Source organism: Aphelocoma coerulescens, chromosome 5 (genome assembly GCF_041296385.1).
Source record: "Aphelocoma coerulescens isolate FSJ_1873_10779 chromosome 5, UR_Acoe_1.0, whole genome shotgun sequence".
In the NCBI taxonomy this organism is placed as follows: Eukaryota; Metazoa; Chordata; class Aves; order Passeriformes; family Corvidae; genus Aphelocoma; species Aphelocoma coerulescens.
Genome location: NC_091019.1, coordinates 63,473,313 through 63,494,650, shown reverse-complemented (window position 1 = coordinate 63,494,650; position 21,338 = coordinate 63,473,313). Strand labels below are relative to the sequence as shown.

At 38.0% G+C, this 21,338-nt stretch overlaps 1 protein-coding gene across 9 annotated transcripts in view; it reads left to right on the top strand.

The window, feature by feature from the left end:
- The window catches only part of ARID4A (AT-rich interaction domain 4A), a 53,266-nt gene that overhangs the window by 1,417 nt on the left and 30,511 nt on the right, over positions 1-21,338 (top strand). For 8 of the 9 annotated variants that reach the window (XR_011151509.1, XR_011151513.1, XR_011151511.1 and 5 more), the window contains exons 3-11: positions 556-666; positions 3,000-3,065; positions 3,988-4,078; positions 13,559-13,638; positions 13,742-13,836; positions 14,408-14,540; positions 15,897-15,976; positions 17,686-17,762; positions 19,216-19,382. Coding sequence is in view for 3 of the 9 variants with exons in the window: in XM_069018541.1 (XP_068874642.1) it covers positions 556-666; positions 3,000-3,065; positions 3,988-4,078; positions 13,559-13,638; positions 13,742-13,836; positions 14,408-14,540; positions 15,897-15,976; positions 17,686-17,762; positions 19,216-19,382 (900 nt within the window). In the remaining 6 variants the exon portion in view is untranslated. The remainder of the gene's footprint in view (positions 1-555; positions 667-2,999; positions 3,066-3,987; positions 4,079-13,558; positions 13,639-13,741; positions 13,837-14,407; positions 14,541-15,896; positions 15,977-17,685; positions 17,763-19,215; positions 19,383-21,338) is intronic. The other variant, XM_069018540.1, reaches the window with a different exon arrangement.

Sequence of the window (21,338 nt, the reverse complement as noted above, 5' to 3'; positions counted from 1 at the left end):
GCAACAGATTTCTCTAGAGGTCTCCTTTTAGTCACCAGGAAAGAAATCCTATATATAGAATGTTATAGACTTAATTGTAAGTGTTGGGATGACACCAATCTCAAACGTTTTAAATAATCTGTGCCATTGGATTGCTTATGGCTGAAAAAATACAGCTGTCTGTTATATTGCCTTCTCACAGTTGAAATGTTTTCCTTTTGTATAGAAACCACTTGAATTAATAGTAACTCCTTTACTTTGTTGCCCTTTTTATAAGGAGATGTCCCAAATATCAATGAGTACCCTCAAAAACATTTCTGGGATAGGCTGACAATGAATTGACAGGAGGTGTGTGTCAACATCAGTCACAAACCAAAACTTCCTGTAACTTGTTTGTTGGGTTTTTGGTTTGTTTTTTTTCCCCTTTTGAAAAACTCTATGATGGCAATCTCAAGTACAGTCACGGTTTATCAATTAAAAGTCAACAGGTCTGAAAGTCTAAGTGTAAAGTTAAATGTATAATGATGCAGCTGTAGCTATAAATAAGAGCTAAAGTTTGTTTTTGTTTCCCTCCAGGCAGCAGATGAGCCTGCCTACCTGACAGTGGGGACTGATGTCAGTGCCAAGTACCGTGGTGCCTTCTGCGAGGCAAAGATTAAGACGGTGAAAAGGCTTGTGAAAGTCAAGGTGAGTGTGCTGAGGCTGCTGCTGGCTTTAGTAAAGCATTGTGCTGAAAGGGCTGTCACAGGAGATCCTAGTCCTGAAGATTAAAAAACATCCATCACTTCACTGTATGAATTTTAAACAACACCTAAGTGGGAGGTTTTTTTAATATTTTGTTGTTTGGTTTGGGGGTGATTTTTTTTTTTTTTGCTTTATTTTGAGGGGCAAGTTGTTTTTTAGTTATAATTTTTAGTAGGATGCTGGAACAAAAATGAGCTTTCTTGCTCCTAATTTCCTGACTGCATTTGTCTTCTGTTTTCAAATGCATCGGTTTCCCAGCAGTAAATTTTGAGGTCACAAATAGAGGATTATGGCTTTACATGAATAATGAGGAATAAGAGCAACCTCTTCGGAAGCAAAAGTTCCGTTTCATACCGACTGACACTCTCACAGTTTGGAACTTAAGAGGCAATGCCAAAATAAGTCAACAGCAAGAGAGATGGCAATAACTTGTTTCTTAGACCAGGTTTTAGCAATGCCCAGGGTAATATTTAAGTTCTGAGAATCTTGCTGCAGCTTCTAAAGCAGTGTACCCTGGCTGTAGCTGAATTTCTGTGCATGGATAGTATTGGCACATAGTATTCATTCACATTTAGAGGGCTTTCGCCAAAACAACCAAAAGAGAAAGTTGTCATTTTGGTGTTGCAATACTGTTGTAAATGCTAGTATGTGAGAACAAGAACAAAATGTAGTTAAATACAAGTTAAAGTAAATATAGAAGTTGTTGTTCTGCTTTGTCTTGTCAAAATCTTCCCACTTCCTACTTTAGTGTCTGCTGTCCAAGATACGTAAATAAAGGATTACTGACCCAAAATCCCCCACAAATTGAGGTGAAAGCTGCTTTTTGTAACTATACATTCAAGCTTTTGTGTGCTTTAATGCTTAGATCGAGTAGGACAAGCCATCAGCCTCTTCAGTTACATATATAGATCATATCACTTTATCAGAGGGCTTTTCATCATTAGAAAGAAGTAATTCAGATATTGGAGTCTTTTCCCTGTTCTTAATGAGTACTTAGGGAAACTTGTGGTGTTCTTTGAAATCTGTGTTAATGAGAAGCTCTGTAGGAAGCAGTGTGCAGGTCTGACAAGCTTGATTTTGTCTGCATCTTTGGTCTGGTAGAGTATTTAGCCTGTTAATAGGTAGGAGTTTCTTTTTCTCATTAGAATCAGTTGTTTTATTACTCCACGATAAGATTTGGAATTACATGAGGCTGCTGTGACTTGGCGGAAATTCCTGTCGCTGGATCTCAATTATATTATAACAATAGAAGTTTTAACAAGCTAAGCCTGATGCTGTAATTAAGAGTGTGTAGGCACACCCTGGCACACTTGCCAAGAGTGCAGAGAGTCCAAAACGTCCGGTAGCCTTTTCCTGAACAGGAGGACAACCTGTATTCATCCCTATGCAATTTTTATTTTAAATTTTATATCAGAATAAAGTGCATTTTTAACCTGAATGTGTGTTAATACCGATGCTGTTTTGGCATGCCCCTGGTGTTGTGTTTATAAATACAGCTACAGTGTAGTCTGCTTGGAGGATAACTGGGGGAGCCAGAAAACTGGACATTGTTATCAGAGCAAGCTCCTGGAACTTGTGGTTCCTGAAAGCAAACAGAAATTTTGGAATTTTTAAACTTAAACTGCATAGGCTGATGTTCACTCTGTCTCCTCACTGTTCCCTTCTAGAATGCAGGATTTTAAAGGGAGAAGCAGAGTTTAGTTATGCTGTAACTGATTCTTATTTTCATCACATTTGTAGTGTTCCACATCTTTGCCATAACGACTTTCCCTTGCTCAAGGCAGAAGAAATGCTGATATTGCAGCCAGTTTGGTGATTTTTTGATACATATTTAATAAAGAGAGGTTTTTTTTTTAGTTGTAGTTTAGTATTCAAAGTGTTGTCAACACTTTGTTGAAATGCTGCAATTGAATCAGAGAGAAGAAAAATCCCTGCTTAATCTTCTCGTCTGGAAGCCCAATTCCAGGTTTGGCCTGGGTTGTGTCAAATTCTAAACTCACCTGAAAATGTATTTTCTTTGCTTTGGAATGACTGGTGTTTGATTTTCCCTGTTCTTTAATTATGGTGTTTCAGATTAAAATTTAAATGTGGTGTCTGGGGCTTCCTGTCAGTAAAGCTGGCCATGCCAAATGTTTTCTGTTCAGTAACATTTGAGTCTGTTTAATTGATAATCTTAATGTGGGTAATAATGTCTTTATATGTATACATTTTATTATGCTTTTTGTGTGCTATTAAGAAATCAGATGCATATTAACAAGTTCATGAATATCTTTCAGGTGGTCTTGAAGGGGGATAACTCAACTCAGTTAGTGCAAGATGACCAAGTGAAAGGACCTCTAAGAGTATGTATATTGCATATGTATATTGCCTTCTTTTGGTAATCACATAAATTTCTAAAACTCCTTAATTTTGATGTTGTTTAGGTGGGTACCTGTTCTTCAGGATTGAAGTCAACAGAAGGAGGCTCATCTCTTTAGATGAGATAGATTTGGAGGAATTAGTCTTAATTTTTGTAGCTTTGTGGGCTATTTATGCTTTTCTGTGTAGTGTACTTGATCCACAGTTTTGCCTGCACAGGGATTTTTGTATCTTCTCATAAGATGCAGAAGTTCTTCTAAATAATGAAATGTCGAAACTTCTCAGAAGTAATTAGCAACTTGCGTGTTGGTTCAAGCCCATTAGACAAGAGTAAATACAATTACTCAGTGTTTTAGAATAGTTGATGTATTTTATATAAAAATGTGTTTGTTTGTATTTTCATTCTGTGTAACAGTTGTGTGCTAAAATGCAGAGCTGTGTTACACACACTGAATGCAAATAGAGCTCTCCAGAGAAGGTCATCTTTCTTGTATTTGTCTTTTCCCTGTAGCTCCTACGGGAACACCAAGGCTGCTACTGAAATTCTGATCTAGCTGACAGCAGAACTGTATTTAAAGGATAAGAAATAGTAGAAATTGAATGATTATCCATAATGAATTAATAACTTTGGATATTTGTTTTTTATTGGCCTTCTGTTTCTTGAGATGTCAAAGTCATGCTGGAATTAAATGTTCTGAGTTTCTTAGTGCTTTAGTGTCTACTTGCAGTTCAGCCTTCCTGCTGATGGACCTTTGTTCTTACCTGCTGAGTAATTAAACTTTCAAAGCAGCATTTGGCTAAACTGAGTCTTAAAAAGTAAATCTGGCTTGCTGGGAGAATCAATGTGTTTTTCTCAATTTTCTGGGTGAGGGCTTCCATGTAACCTTGAGCTGCTCCTTGTTGCAGGTTGGAGCAATGGTTGAAACCAAAATGCCCGATGGATCCTTTCAGGAAGCTGTTATCAGCAAGCTGACAGATGCCAGTTGGTACACTGTAGGTGAGTGGCCATGTTTCATTTATGGGCTGTAATCTTTGAACAATATATTTCTTATTATAGGTAACAATGTCAGTAATTACATCTTGTATTGCACGATTTGAGATAGTTTTTGGAGGAGACTTTTTTTAAAGTCGTCCACATCTTGATTCCTTTTCCATTTCAAATAGGATAATAATTAATTGATGTTCAGGGAGGCTTTAGCATGGGTAATTGCAGGGCTGAATAATGAAGTTTTATTTGACACAATGTACCTGTAATGATGGCAGTTGCACTCACTGAAATTCAGAATAATTTTTGCAGATTTTAAGACATAAACCTTGTAAAATCATTCTTCCAGTTGAAAACTTGTGGCATGAAATGAATGACTGAAATATGAGCCTCCTTGCACTGTGTGCAGGGTTGTACACAAGGAAAGCATGGATTGTATCAACAGAAGGCAGAATCTATTTCTTTTTAAGAGGAGAATTAACATACCACACAATAAAAAGAAAAGAGGAGACATTCATTTATAATGTGAATAGCTGTTTCCTTTAATAAAATTTTCAAATAATGATCTAAAGTGAAATAGTAAACTACTCTTCTCCTTATGTTGGAGGCTCATGTGGTGTTCAGTTATTGAAATAGAAAGTTCAGAATGTAGGGTCAGCGAACTGTCAGTGTTGAACAGGAATTCATTGTAAGATCCATTTCCTTATTTTAAATAATTCTGATCTCCAGGTTTTTCTGAAACAGCTTTAAAACAGAATGACAAAAGTCAGCAACTTTCAAGTTACAGTAGATAAGCAAATAAAAAAGGACAGTATTTGAATCAGAGAGCTTTGCAAGCACCCATCCTTCTTTTGCACGACTTTCTTACAGCAGTGGAGCCTTATATTCCCTAATAGTTGCCTGGAAGGAACATGCTCCTGTTAATTGTCCTGTACATGCTACTCTTGGGTATTGCTTTGGAGATTAGTACTTGTAAATTTAAACTCTGTGTTTCTCATTAGCTGCCTTGTGTACCAAATGTATTCAGCTTTACTTCATATTCTTCCATCCTCTCTTGAGGAGTCCTCTGTCCCACGAACTCTTAATTATTTTGGTTCATTAACCCCTTTTTAAGATTTAAATAAGCTATTTTCAGTAATTCAGCATTCCTTTGCAGTAGGTGAGGTTATGTTGTCGTTGGTGGGATCAGCATAAAGCTCTGTGGATAATTTGGAAGGATTTATCACTTCATGATTATTATTGTTAGTGAGTGCTTTAACTCTGAGCTGGTTGACAAAGCTCACTGTTCTTTGCCTTCTTCTTCAGGATTATAAAATTGCTGTAAAATTGTATTGGCTGTCAGGTCAGGGATGAAAGGCAGGATTACTTTGGAGTGCAGAAGCTTTAAAATCAGTTTAGTACTATGATGTGACATACTCGAGGTAGAACGCTGGACCTTTAACTTCTCTTTACAGTTTTTCAGAGGTTCACCATTCTGGTACAGAAGTGGTAAGAAACACAGTCTTGCACTAACAATTTCATTGTTTATGAATTAGCATTTTAGTTTTAGAGCTCCAAACTTATTTCAGTTTTCAAGTAGCACTTTCAGCTAATTCTCTTTGAATTTGGGCCAGAGGACATATTTGTCATCTTATATTTGACACGTGAACTTTAAATCCCGTTTGGGGGATGAGTTTTGTCCGGGTTTTCTTTTTTTTCCCTTTTCTTTTGAGCAGTGCACTTCTGCCAAAAAAATCTACACTTGATGAGCAGGAAATATGAACAGTGAATAAATGCTCTGCCCTGTATTAGTGGATTGTTGTTTACATTTAACAACTTGTTGAACTCTCCCCAATAATGTAAGAGATAAATCATGCATGCCATGATTTTTACTTCTTACATTTATTAAAGTGCAGTTCCTTAGAAACTTGAACCAATGGATTAATTAACTGCTGTAATTTTCTTTCCCCAAAAAATATTTTTTGACAGGCAGAATGGAGAAAATAAAACATGTTTTCCATATGCAAATGTGTTAAGACTGCTAGGATTTTGTAAAAATTTGGAGCTCAGGGGGGGATTTAAATAATCTTATGGTAAGTGAACATGCAGAGCTGTAACATGGCACTTCAACTATGAAAATACAATTGTAACGTGTTGGATTTAGATATTAAGCACATATTTGTTAGTTCTGTGTGGTGGGTTGCTTGTTGGAATTGAAAGCATGGGTAACATTGACCAGAGTAAGCAGATCATCAAGTTTGTGTCATGGTTCTTTTGCAGTTAAAATTGGGAAAGTGTTCTAGGTTGAGTACAGGAATACTGACATGTGAAAAGTAAGCCTTATCTTTTGCCTGCTCCTTCCATTGTGTCTTTGCAGAAAGTTTTGGATAGATATGAGGTGTATATTTATGTTGCTGGTAAAGCATACAGTTGAATTGGTTGTTTTTTTCATAGCTGGTGGGTGTGCTGCTCCACAGCCTTCCTGACTGATGCAGTCACAGCTGAAGAGCTGAGAGGGAAGTGGATTTAACAGACTTCAGGTTTACAAAATGCCTTCCTGAACGTTTTGAGATGGAAAGCTTGTATTTCAGTCGTTTGTGCTTTTCCCTTACTATTTATTTTCTATGTTATCTAACATCTCTTTCTAAGTGATCTAAAAGCAAACTGATCTCTGGCTGGTGAAACCAGTAATATATACAGGCAAACATTTTCAGAGTATTAAGTACAGATGTGCAAAAAAATGCACCAAAACAAACTGCCTGCATGTCTAATGAGAAGTGATGATGTTCACTTTTGCATATCAGGTTATCTGTTTCATGTAGGGCTCTAAAGTAGAAAAGTCACCTGAAACCACTTTGCTCTGGTCAATAAATTGAACCAGTGGAAATGCTGATCTTGCTATAATAGGCTACTTTGCCACCACTATAATGTAAGAGTCACAGTTATGATCAGTTTGTGTATTTTAACAGTATCTCCTGTCTATTAATGGTGTTCATGTGCCAGAATAAACAAAGATTTATTTTTATTGTAGCTTCAACAGAGTCACTTTTTGACCTCTTTTTATATGATAATGATGTTAATTTAGCCATGTAGTCCTATGGAACTTTTCAGCTGTGATTTGGAAATATTTTTGAAATTACCTTTGAAATTCAGCTTTTCAGTGTAAGCAGGTGAAGAAGCAAAAGCTGTTTGGAGTGGAAGTTTAACAGTGTCTGGGAAATGCCACTGCACAAGGCAGCCCTCAAATCCAAGGTGGTGTGACACTAATAGGGGTTTAAGTTCTTTGGTTAAGAAATGGCTCAGCTGGAGCTGATGATCTTACTAAAGTGATTCAATGATTTGATGATGTTTGTCTTTAGAATGCAGTTATCTAAACAGAACTTCCTTAATTTACAAATTACAAAGTGCTGCATTGATGCTTTTGAAGTGCTGAATATATTGTTAGGTGATAATTGCATAGAATTAAAATGGTTTGTCAGATCTGCTTTTAGCTGAACAAGGTTTGAGTTACAGTTTACTGAGTGTACCATCCACCTGTTTCTCTGTTAACTTGTAAAATGCTTCAGGTAAATACTGAAAAAATTTCTGAAATGACTGAAAAACAAAGAAACCACAACCCAGACCACACCTTACAAAGTGCATAGTTGTATTTTCCTTCTCTCACACTCTGCCTGGAGTCTTACAAGCATTATCAGAATTTCACAAAACAGAAATCCTGACGTAGATGTTCTTTGAGGAAACACTTTTGTATCACTTCTGCACAGAACTAGAAGTGATGTAGTATCTGTATAAAAGTGAGAAACAGTATTTCATTTGAGCAAGCATCCAAGAGTTGCTGTTAGAATGGCCTGGTTTATATTGCCCCATGTCACCTCTCCTTTGACAAAACTCAGGTCAATAATCTGTATGTGCTTAGGTCTCTTACTATGTAATATAATAATTTCTGCAACTTCAAACAAGATTCAACAAAAACAGATCAAATACACTGAGCCTTGTACTTTGGTAGGTAAAATAACGGAAAAGTATTTCTAAAGAAAGAAACAAAAACCTGTATTAACTTTCAGTAATGTTTCCTCTGAAATGAATAGGAAATAGGGACTCTCAAAACAGTGAGAGGCCTTTGCAGTTTCTAGCAGACCTTGCTGTCAGTTACTAGGGTTTTATGTACTGTTTAGAGTGAAAGGGAATGGGATTCCTTACTTTTTGAGATTTCTGCCTTTCAGACACACTTCTGAGGCACCTCAGTGAACCCCACAGCTCTGCTGGTGGCTTCTTCCTCTCATGTAATGCTGGTGGCAGTTTCCAGGAAGTGCTGAGTGTGTTCTGAGAGGAGTTAAGAGACCTGAGTGCTTGTTCTGGGAATGAAGCACAGTCTCAGCCAGCAACTGCATCACTTCAGGTTACTGGGGTTTGGTCACGGAAATGAAAGATACTGAGGATTTTGTTTTAGTCATCTTTCATGTTCCATGGATTTTGAAAATTCCAGTTCAAAATTCTGAGGATATTTATCAGCAAATGAGCCAACATTGATGTCCCAGGACTTCAGGAGCAGGGTTGCTAACAGGAGCTATTTATAGTCAAATTTTCCTATTTTTAAAAGAAGGGGGTTTTTTGATGCTTTGTGGAGATATTTGTGCTAAGAAGAAAAATAGGCTTGGTTCTGGGTACAGTACAACTATAAGCTCTTTTCCAAGGGTGATGGAAGCTCTCAGTGCCTCCACAGGCAGCTGAGTCCATCATGCCAGAGACCTGTTTGTTTGTCCTTTCAAACCTTGACCAGTCCATGTCTTGTGCTGTGTGCCAGGCTCTGGTCATGTCTGCAGGGCTGGTCTGACCAGTTCCCAGCATCCTGGTGAGTTCCACGTGGCAGAAGCATCATCTCTGGGCTGTGCATGTGTCATCCAGGAATCCAAAACCACAGGTGTGGCAGGGAGGAACTGTCCAGTTGTCTCCACTGGTGTTCTCTACCACCATGACCCACCATAAATTTGTTCTTTTTGTCTTTAAAATTTGCCTGCGTGGATTTTGAGGAAACCCCTCAAAATTTGCCCAGAGCCTTTCCATGGGATGTGTTGTTTTAAGTGCACCTGTGGCACATTAAAATGGTGCAGTGGCTGTTGGTTGCTTTCTGGAGAATCTAGGAAAAAAATACCAGCACCATGTTTTGTGCTAACAGGTGGGTAGAGGAGCAAGATTTTGTCCTGAAAAATAGTATTTTGACAGTAGAACTTTGTTACAAATCAACAGAATTGAACCCTTGGTTATAAAACCACCTTTGTTACAATGTGAACTGAGTGTTAAAAATATTTAAGAATTGTGTACAAACAATACTGTAGGGAAAGCAAGGAGGTGGGTAGATTTTTTTTCTCTAATCTCTTTATGTGTAACAATAGTAAGATTAACATTTCAGATAAAGCAGGTTCGGACAGCAGGCTTTTGTCTGTGAGGTGATAGTTTTCTACGAGTAGACTCAAAGGCCTCTCAAAGTTCCCTGATTTCTGGTATATTTCAAATACATAATTGTAACAGGAACTGGGGCTCATTTAAAATCGTTTAAAAAATAGTAAATTTGAGTCGTGTAGTCTCTCAGTAGCACAATACAGTGCAGTACTTATTCTTAGGCCCTTTTACAGATGAATCAGTAGTACAGCCCTTGTCTACAAGGTCATTCAGCAAGCACTGCACAGCTCTTGGTTCTTTCTATATTGTTTCCACAGGTGAAACCCAAATATCTGCAAAATCTGCACACATTTGTCGAGATACTCATAGATAGCATCTCATGTAGTTCATAAATTGCTACTTTGCCAGGCAGCCAGTGAGAATAATTCAGTGTGCACAGTGACACTGGAGCACCTATAATTTGTGGTATGTACTTTCATTTCATTGTCTTGGTGACTTAAAAGTTTCTGAACTGGGTTGGGGAACGAGACAAAATTGTTTCCTTGCAGTGCAGTGTAGAATCTCTCCTGGTTTGGGCAGCAGCAGTAACACAACTTGTTGGATTTGAAGTTTGCAAGATGCAGCCTTGAGGGTTGTTTTCCCTGTGCACTTGTGTGTCACAGAGCTGCCTTGTCCTGGTTAACACTGGTGGCTCTGTGTGGAAGTCATCTTGTAACTACTATGAGGATGTTCTCTCTAGAGTTCTGCTCTGTTCTCCTTTTTCTGTCTCCTTTTTTTTTTCTCTTAAATCTATTTATAATATATCTATATATATATTTCTAAATAAGATGTAGTCAAACTGATCTGCAGTATTTTGTGACAAGCTTTTTCAAGTTCCTAAAAATGATTTTGATAGTTGACTTGTTAATATTATGTATTTAAATACATGAAAACTAATGTTGAGACAGACTTATTGTAAAGACAGGGTTAGTATATTTTTGCTGATGGTATATATGAGTCTGATGCAGACAGGAAATGGAAGATACCAGCTCATCAATAGTGAGTTTAAAGTTGCACATTTTACTGCATTTTTGAGGTACTCAACTTTTAGTCAATTTTTTTTTTTTTAACTCTTGGGACGTGTTGCATTGCTTACTGGTGGGAAGTTTGTTTTTATTTTCCTGTCATAGATTAGGGTTGTGTAGATTTTCACAAACAGGAAAAAACCAATTCTGTTTCTTTCCTATTATCATAGACAAGGTTGGGGTGCAGCGAAATTCTGAAAATTTCCATTTTATTGTCACTGTTTCAATATGCTCTGTATGGAGCATATTGGACTGTGTTCTTGGGACTAGACCAAGCATTATGGCAGAGACTGTTCCTCCAGGTTGTGCTGCTTACTCATCTCTTTTCCCCTTCTGTCAGTGTTCCTCATTAAGGAACATGTTTGGAAGAAAGGGCTCTGCCCGGCAGAAATGTCGCTTTTCTTCCCTTCATTGCCGCGCTGTTCTGTTGCCTGTTCGGCAGCAGCGAGCAGTTCCCTGGCTAGTTTGTATCCTTCCCTTCCCAGAAATCAGCTGCTGCACCCTTGTTTCCCCAACAAGCCCCTGCCCACCACAGGATGAGGCAATGGTAGGACCTAAAGGGTTTCTGCTTTTTTACACTTGTTTCTTTGGAAAGACAAGACTGTAATTTCCTCTTTTGAGATGAGTATCATGACACTGTAAACACATCCTTTGATGACTTCACTGTGTGTGTGTATGGGGAGATGTCTCCTTGTCTTCTGTTCCTGTTTCCTGCTGTCTCCCTGCCCAGTGGATTCTTCCTTATAGAATATAACCTTTAGGGTTTGTGCTTTTGAAGAATCTGGAGTTGTAGCAATAACCTGTTGAAGGAATGAAGTAATTAATACAAGTTATTCGGTGTTAATTTAAAAGTTTTTAGTTTGATTGTTAGTTCTAGGCATTTTAACTAAACAGCCTTGCTTCTGGATGAGATTAAAAAGAGGAATGAATTTGCAGCTTAGAGTATATTAAGTTCTTCTGACACTCCTGTTATCACAGCTTCAAAATATCTCATAGCCAAAAACTGTGCCATCTGCCTTACTGCTTATATTTACAGAATCCTTAATATTTGACACTGTGCTTTGGAAAGACATTCCCTTAAACCCTCTAGGACTAGAATTAAAAAGTCATGCACAGGGCGACACAAGTATGAACAGTACTTTGGTGTAGCAGATTTTTCTGAAGAGTGAAATGGAAACCACAAGCCCTATTTAGTTTGAGAAAAGCTTATATCTTTAAAGGTGCTGAGTTTATCAGTGTGAGTTTTTGATTGCCCTTTCAGTAAGGCACAGTCAAGTGTTTTCCCTAGAGGAGAAGCAAGTTTGAAGTAGCTACAATTACAAAATACTTCAAGCATCATGATTAATTGGAGACTCCTCACTTGGCTCCACCTTAGTAACTCAAATAATTGATATTTTTGTATGACAAATGGTTCTATCCTTTCTCCATTGAAACTTAATAAAGTGATCACTTATTTAGATAAGGAAATCTTTCTGTTTATGCTGTTCTTTTACAGTTTGTTGTTCTGCAAAGTTGTTTTGCTCCAAGCTGTGCAGCTACACTGGCAGTTGCAGGTGCTTTGCACGTGTCCACAGTATAAATTGTTACTCTTGATTGTCATGATCTCCTTATGTGTCTTAATTTGAGTTTAGTGTGTTTTACTGAGGGTGTTTTAATTAACCTTCAGTATTTATAACATTTTATCTTTTAAGGATGAAAACCTGGTATATGTCATCTAGTTTATGAATAGTTTGCTTGGTTTATCCCTCTCCTGGTCTAGCTTTAAATAAATGGGTAGAGTTTCCAATTTTGGAGATAATAAATAAAAAGAAGTAGTTTAGTTCTAGTGTCAAGTATCAGGTTCTGGTTGCTTTTCTTCAGTCAAGTTACCTGTTGCCAATCACCAGCCATTTGTCCCCTAAAATGATTATTTGTGAAAATTTAGTAGTTTGAGATTCTTGGAGGGGGAAAAGTTAGTTGTTTTGTGTGTACAAGTGTTCTAAGCCATTAAGATAATTCAGTAGTGGAGCATATGGAGCATACCACAGTAGTATTTACTCTGAAGATGGAGGAACCTTAAAGCTCATCTTATCCAGCTTAATTAATTTTATAAGTATGCCAAAATTACCATACTGCTATGTACAACACTTGAAACTTTCTTCTTTCCCCCTACTGACTTCCCTAGTGGACAAAGACTGTTTCAAGTAGTTTTAATTATAGAGCAGTGTTTTGCACTTTGACCACGTACAAATAAACTTGTTCCTTGCTGGGATTCCAGCCTGCAGCTACCTGGGCTCTGCTCTTTGGAGTCAGGGGGAATTGGTAACTTTGCTTTCCTTCTCTTCAAGGAAATTTTCGTCAAGTGGTTTTATCTAAACTGAAGAGTAGATTTTTCTCAGGCAAAGCTTGTAGTAGCCTCATAGCATTTCAGCTTGCTTCTGCTGTGTATTGATGGAAATTGATGAAACTTCCTATTCATGAGATTTAACACAGCAGGCAGGAGGTGTACTGACTATTCCTTATAAAGTGGTGAGGCTTGGAATTGCATGTTTCCAGTATCTGTCTGTAAGACAGCATTGATAGTGTAGCAAAAACTTCTCAGACACTTGTTTTTCTTGCCATTGACCTGTCTTTTTGTGGGATTGCTCATAGCAAGAGGGAGAATGAAAAGGTACCATATTAAATAGAGGTATAAATAAGGAATAAATAGATAGGGTGGGGAAAAAACCCCACAAAACTAAACAAACCCCAAAGATTGCTAGATAATGGTAACTGGTGTGCAGCCAGGGGCTTTGGTTTGAAATGTGCAGTTGTGTTGATAAGAAGGATGTCTAAATTATACAGAGACTTCTGCATCCAAAGCCTTACTTTGTACTGGCTTGAATCTCTGTGTGAAAATCTATTTGCGGACTGAATCCTGACTTTCCTTTTGCTTGTGAGCTAAAAGAATGAGTGAATAGAGGCTTGAAAGTCATGTTTTAGAGAATGTTCTTGATGGTGAGATAAACAGTAGACTTGGGATTGGGATCTGATCAGTTTGTGCTGATGTGTTTTCTTGGCTTCATCCTAGTTTTTGATGATGGTGATGAAAGGACCTTGAGACGAACTTCATTATGCTTGAAGGGAGAAAGGCACTTTGCAGAAAGTGAGGTAAGACAGTGGTGGACATGGAATTAAAACTAAGTAGTTCATTAATATCTTCTTTTATAATAAGATGTTGCAAACCAATGTTGTTTCCCCCTTTTCCATGTAGACACTTGATCAACTGCCACTAACCAATCCAGAGCACTTTGGAACTCCAGTTATTGGGAAGAAATCTAATAGAGGGAGAAGATCTTCTCTTCCTGTGTAAGTTTTGACAGTGTTCTGTTTTTCATTTAGTGCCCTTTGCTAAACCTGAGGCAGTCCCATTGAAGTTGCAATACTCTGAATGCTCTATCACCTGAATTGTGTGCAAAGCTGATAGACATGGTCATATGCTAGCAATATTATAAAATTGAAGGTTTAGTATCCTTAAGACCGTTTATGCTTCTTTCATGTAATAGGAAACGTAATAGGCTTTTAAACCTTCTTTATACTACTATATGCACAGTAAAAAAAAAAGTGTGTTTTAATTTTTGGGGTAGAGACCATTTCTCTTTGCTTCATGTTTGTGCACAGTCAAAACCTGAGTCATGTCTGCAATTCTAACATGATGCTGTTGTAAAATACTACTACTTGGAAAGAATTTCTACTAAATCCCTCTTACAAAGTGCACTTAGTATTTAAGTGTATTTCAGGCAATTTCAGCTCTTAAAATTCTAACTTTCTTTTTGAAACTTTGCAAAATAGAAAGAAAAATCTGCTTGTAATCTGGTTGTGCATTCAAGTAGTAACTTAAGACATAAACTTTAAAATATTGTACATTTTGATAATTTAGTACTGAAGATGAAAAGGAAGAAGAAAGTAGTGAAGAAGAGGATGAAGATAAAAGGCGTCTCAATGATGAATTGCTTGGCAAGGTTGTGAGTGTGACTTGTAATTCAGAGAAGGCAGACTGGTACCCAGCTTTGGTGAGTTCCTTTTACAGCAAAGCTGTGAATGTAGTCAGGCTAAGCTCTACTCCCATTGCTAAAAATACAAGTGTTTTGCAGTATCTATGAAGAGTAGGAAAGCAGAGATTAACATTTATGTGTAAGTTACTGTTTCATGGTGTTAAAGTGCTTTAGAACTGCTTACAAAATGATCAGTGTGTAATGATACTTTTCTTCTAAAAATAAAATATGTTAGGACTTGCGCTGCCAAGCACTTAAGAGGATCTAGATCTATGAATTTAATTGCAGTGGGATTTTAATTCTTTTTTAAATGTAGTTGTCTTTTCCCCTAGACTTCCAGTTTTATGAAGTACTCTTTCTTTGATGCTTGCATTTGCACCAGTGGTCAGTTACTCTAGAAGCAGATGTTGGTGGTTATTTGTATTTGACTGTCACTAAATGATAAAGGTGTTCATTGCCATTGCTGATAATAAATATACATTAAATAAGTCCAAGTAGACTTGTACTGTAAGGTAGACACTTTGCATCTCATTGATACACATAGAAAAGTTGACATGTGCCTATTAAAAGTTGAATTCTGTAGAAAACTTTTTGGTATTTTCAGACATGGTGTAATGCAGGGTGAATAATTGACACTGCCTTATCCACCTGTGTATACCTCAATTTAAAATGTGGTATTGTACATGTTCTGGTTGTAGTTCTCTTTATTAATGACAGATTTTTGCTAACATTGTACTTAACTGGTGGATTAAGTTCCTGGAGGTCATATATTTGCATTTAACATTTTCTGCTCATATATGATCTAGAGCAAAACAAACTTGTTCTGTTAGTGGTAATACAAATACTGCAAATGCATTTTTATCGCTTTTTTTAGACCTAGAGATGAAACCATTGTGGAAGGATGTGTGGAAGGATTTCAGAGTGGTTTATGTTATCCACACCTCAATAAACAAACCAAAAAACCAACTTATGTCTCAGTTTAAATGCCAAAAATGGGAAACTGGTATAAAATAAATGGGTTTGTAACTTTTTAAATAGATGCTTTTAAAATGTGTGAACAAGAATAAAAAAAACAGAGTGAAGGAACAGGGTCCTGTGATGTGACCTCAGTAGATTAGTTTTGAGTTTATAAATGAAATTTTAAACTTTTGGCTTGTACATAACAAGTCAATAGTTTGGGGTAAATTGCTTCTTGAAATTTGTTGCTGTTGGCTGTAGTAGTATAAATTGAAGTAGGTTTGTTTACCCAATACTGGAAATATAATAGAAGAAACAGAAAGCAGCTGTTTTCCTGCAGTCTATATTTCTTTCCTTTCAAGATCAGCTTTTTTGGGGGGGGTTTTTGATAAAGGAATGTTTTATTTGAATTTTCAGGTTGTGTCACCGAGCTGCAATGACGACGTCACCGTGAAAAAGGACCAGTGTTTGGTTCGATCCTTTGCAGACTCCAAATTGTAAGTGATAGCTCACTTTGATTAGAGGTCTGTGGGAGGGAATTGGGAAACTAATCACATACTGCTCCTGAAGACATTATTTCTTCCAAGAGGAAAAGGTACAGTTTTCTGTAATGCTGGATGGACACATTTGGCATTCACAATCTATTTCCAGCTGACTCCTTCTGTGCTTCCTTGCCCTTCTTTCCATTATGTGTAACAATAAGAATTCATTGAATCAAGAAAGTTTCTGGTGCTTCTTCATTTAAAATATCAACAACTTGAAAAGGCGAAAACATCCAAGGTGTTTACACTTTAAATCATTTCTGTCCTTTAAAGTGTGAGTTTTGGTTTTAATTATTTCCCTTACTGCCTTAAAATACCCTCTTTATGGGTGTCTGTTGTAGTAGTGTGGCTATCTGTCTCATTACCTCCAGTGCCCAGATGTCCATAGCTGTTTAGATAGTTTATAAGGGTTTAATCTACTTTTTAATAGAAAAGAGATTTTTAAGAGACTTGTTAATTAAAATGTTTACAGAATCTGAATAATATTCCTGCAAAAAGAAAGAAAGGTCCTGTTAGTCCATCCTCCACTCCAAAAGGGAGAGAGAGGAGGGAGAGATGGAGTTGTGTATCTTACTTAGGGAATAATATATTCATAAGAGCATGAAGACTGGTTTTTGGGGTTTTTTTAATGGCTGCTCCCATTTTTTTCTCTTCATTGTACTTGCACTGCATCTGTGTCAATGTGTTGTAACTAAAAACTTCCTTGCCAAAGGCCAGTGGTTGCCCTCTTTACTTTCTTTCAAAGTGAGCAGTTTTTGATTTTTGATAGCCATGATTTTGAGTAGGTTGCAAGACTTAGTTCATTTTGGCCTCTTAATGTAGGCCTCTATCATCAACCTTCTGGATAAGCCTGGCTCCTTCTATACTGAAGGTTGAATGTTAGTGGTAAAACATCTAGATCTGTTCTGTTTCACTTTTGGGTTTTTTTTGCCCCCCCCATAGCATGGTAGCTTTATCTTCAGAAAATGGCAGCCTCTGATTCCTGAGGTTTTACTCCAGATTTCCTGAAATAATAAAAGAAGAAGGAAAAAAGAAAAAAAGTATTAGGCTAACTCACTTGTAAGGCTTTCCCTGCAATTTGGTTAGGATTTCTCTTGTAACTCAGTGACTGGATATCCAGTATGACTTTGGAACAGAGCAACCTCCATATGTTTTGCTGTGAGAACACTTCTGTAATTTAAAAATTAGAATCAACTGTCTATCAATGCAAATCTGTGAATTGGCTTCACTGTTGTTCTGTACTAGTAAAAAGGCATTTTGAAAATAGAGGACTTGCTTCTGTCCTCTTAGCTAGATCCTTGTTTTGGAGAGCAGCTGTTGATTCTTGTGAATATTTTCAGTTCAGAAAATAATTTTTACCTATGTGTTTTACCTTTGCAAATTTGTGCAGATAAGCATTTAAAATAAAGAACATTTACAATTTTTTTCTTTATTATTGAAGGATACTTTAATGCCTGAATTTCAAAGACAGGTTGGAAACTTACCCTGGGTATCTTACTCTTGTATTAGGACCTACAATAACAGGTGCCTTATGCAATTAGTTGTTAGGAAGGGTCTTGCAAATGAACACTAAAACTTGAAAATTTTAGGAATTCCTGGTTTTCTATGTCAAATGTTGGCTTTTCTGTGATGTAAAAATAATAACAAAACCTTATTCTTTACAGTTACTCAATAGCAAGAAAAGACATTAAGGAACTAGATCTTCAAAACTTACCAAAATCAGAGTCCTCTCCTAGAAAAGGTAAGCTAGAATCAGTTCAAGGTGTTTAAAAGAAGTAACTTCATACAAAGCTTCTTTACCATTTGCAGAAAAATGATGACTTGTTGATTTCTGATAATTGCTCTTGGATATTTTGCAAACCTTTTTAAATGGGATAAATTAGAGAAACTTCAGATATAGGTGCTGCCTTATTAAAATACCACCTAGTAGAAATCTTCTTTATTTGATTTTTATTACTTTGATCCAGTCCAAATTTGTGGAAAATGAATGGAATATTTTCAGGGTGGTCTGTTTGAAATGTCAGTGAGGACTGGAATAAGCAATGGAATATATAGTTACCTCTCCTAATGCTAAAATTTTGTGCTATTGCTCAAAACACTATTTACATTAAAGATACTCAGACAGCAAGGTGTAAACTTCATAACAACAACAGTCTGTGATTAATATTTAATTTAAAAATACAATTCTAGAATTTGATGGATGGATGAATGGATGGATGACATGGATACCACAATCCATCAAAACATGAAATGTGTTAAAGAGAAATGCTTAGATTTTATTTATTAAAAATCAGAGTAAAAAATGCCACCCAGCAACAAAAAAGTCCCCAGTCAACAACAACAGTATCTGGTTTGAGTAAAGGTGTGGAGCAGCTCCTTAACAAGTCAAGATTTAAAATGCTTCAAATGAAAGCTTGAGGTAGTTTTGATTGATATGTCTAATATTAAATGATTTCTCTTCTACTTTGTTCTTAATAGCTGTTTCACAGTACAAGAACTTTAGAACAGCAAAAAAAAAATAGCAGATGCCAGGTTTGAGATAAATTGAAGAAAGAGACTTTTTTCCCCTTTGTGTGCAGAACATAATTGGGTTGTGACGTTCCTTGCTACAAGGGAATATTTTGGAACCAAAGGTACTAATGGTTTCAAAAAAAAACCCAGGAGTTGAGACCAATGTCTGGAGGATTTTCTGTCAGCAGTGTTAAAAACTGTGCCTTTTCTTCTCCAGTAACACTGAACAGTTCATTGCAGTATGTTCTTCTTTTGGGTGTTTTTCTGGCTCCTTTATTAAAGTCTTTTATTGTGACTGACGGGCAGATTTGGGGGTTATCTGGGTTTGTTTTGCTTTGTTGTTTTCCACCCTTAGAGCACCTCTTCAAGGAAAAGAATTTGAGGTATTTCAATTGTACATGTGTGATTTGTGCCTGTCCCATCACTCCTTTGCTCACTAATGTGTTTTTCCTCTGTTCCAAACATTAATGTCACCTCTCTCTAGGCACTGGTTTGTTTTCTTTATTTTTTTTTTCAATCTAAGACACGATGATATTTTGGAAAGAGCAAAGTAAGCCTTTGGTGATGGATTCATTGCATTTAAGTTGGTGTTGTGATTTACAAGAAGGTGAAAAGGAAATAAAAACTGCTTTGTGACTGTGAATGCTGCAGATGAGGTAAAGCCAGGGCCCTTTCTTCTGCAGGGCTACAGGAGGCAACCACGTTTCTCAGCACCAGGGGTGTTCCTCGGAACTGGAAAATGGACATCAGTGAAATTCTGGAGTCCTCCAGCAGTGATGAGGAGGATGGAGCTGCTGCAGAAACTGATGAAGAGGAACAAAAAAGAGAAGAGAAAACTGAAGAAGTAGCGGTGAGTCTGGACAATTTGTCATTTTTTTTTATGGATAATTTAATAACTTGCTTGCCTGAAAATCCTGCACTTTCCAATATATTATTCTCAGACTTAGCTCACTTCAGTGTCTTTTCAGACCTGTTCATCTTCTCTCTGCTACAGTTGTGTTTATTGGGATTTGTGAGCAGTGGCAACTTGTCTCCTGTTACCCAGTGAAGAATCTGGAGACAAATCTCAGAAACTAGGAATTCAAGGCAGAGAAGAGTGAAAAGTTCTGGGTCAAAAGAAAAGGCAAAACCAAAAAACTTATGTTGAGCCCTAATAGTAGTAGTTCCACCTTCAATGCAGAATCTTTGTATTTTTCTTTTGTATTTTTCTTTGTTGTGTAGGTTATATAAAAAGAAACTTGTTTCTGAAAACAGTGTGATTTGAAAAAAAAAAAAGACAAAAATTTCAAAAGCAGGAGGTTGACTGAAACTATGAGCTAATTCACAGGGCAGTAAATGGTGTTTAGAGCAGTACAGGACTGACCTTCTTGTGTGTTAAGTTGGGAATCACAGAATGATGTGGTGGATGGACTTTTTGTCTAACATGTTGGGGCATGTACAGATTGGGAGGGGAATTCATGGAGAGCAGCCCTGTGGAGAAGCGCTTGGAGTTCTCATGGTTAAAAGGCTGGACATGAGCCAGCAATGAGCACTCGCAGCTCAGAAAGCCAAACACGTCCTGGGCTGCATCAAAGAGAGGATTCTCCCCTTTACTCTGCTCTCGTGAGACCCCACTGGAGCTTTTTGTACAGCTCTGGGGTCCTCAGCACAGGAGAGACCTGTTGGGAGTTGCTCCGAGGGCTGGAGCCGGGTTGGGAGAGCTGGGGGTGTTCATCTGGAGAGCAGAACGCTCTGGGAGAGACCTGAGAGTCCCTTCCAGTGCCTAAAGGGGCTCCAAGAGAGCTGGAGAGGGACTTTGAACAGAGACACAGAGTGATAAGACAAGGGGAAATGGTTTTAAACTGAGAGAGGAGAGATTTAGGTTAGACATCGGGAATAAATTGTTCCCTGTGAGGGTGCTGAGGCCCTGGCACAGGTTGCCCGGAGAAGCTGTGGCTGCCCCATCCCTGGAATTGTTCCAGGCCAGGTTGGATGGGGTGTGGAGTGCCCTGGTCTAGTGGAAGGTGTCTCCATGCTGGGAATTAGAACTGGATGATATTTAAGGTCCCTTTCAACCCAAATCATGGAATGTGATTCCATGATTCTCATATGAACAGTAAAATGCTTTTTCTGCATTGGAATATTTTAAGTGGCTCCTTTTCCATAAAGTTAGCCAGTTTCTTCGTGCCATCAAAACTGTCGTTACAGAATTCCCTTCTATTTCTGCTCCCTGGTTGTAACCTGGATGTTGGATTTAGAAGCATGGGCGGAGGTGGGGGGAAGGGGGGGGAAGGGAGGCACTGCGGGATTTTTTGGTTTTCCCACCGCGCCATTCTCACAATACACCGTGAAAACACAAACCGTAAAACCCCAAGTGCGGTCTGTGTGCTGGGAGGAAGGTCAAACGCCGCTTCCCTTTCCCCTTCCCTTCCCTTCCCTTCCCTTCCCACCCGGAATGGCCGATGGCGCTTGGCGGCGGCCTCGGCGTTCCCAGGGCAACCGGGAGCGGGCGCGGCGCAGGCGCGGGGAGCGGCCGCGGGAGCCGGGGCTGGCCGGGGGCTCGGAGATGGGCTGGCCCTTCCCTCTGCCTTTCATCTAATGCCTCGCTTTCTCCTTAGTATTACTATTTCGTTTTATTAATTGTTTGGTGTGTGTGCGAAAGAGAATGTAAGTAATGCCGGTTAACTGCGGCCGCCGCGCGGGGAGAGAGCGAGCGCGAGCGAATATTTGGAAGTCAGGCTGAAAATATGTCCAGGCAGTGGGCAGATTAGATAGAAAGGAAGTAAAACCATTTTACGTTTGAAAGAATGCAGCTCCTAGGTAAGGA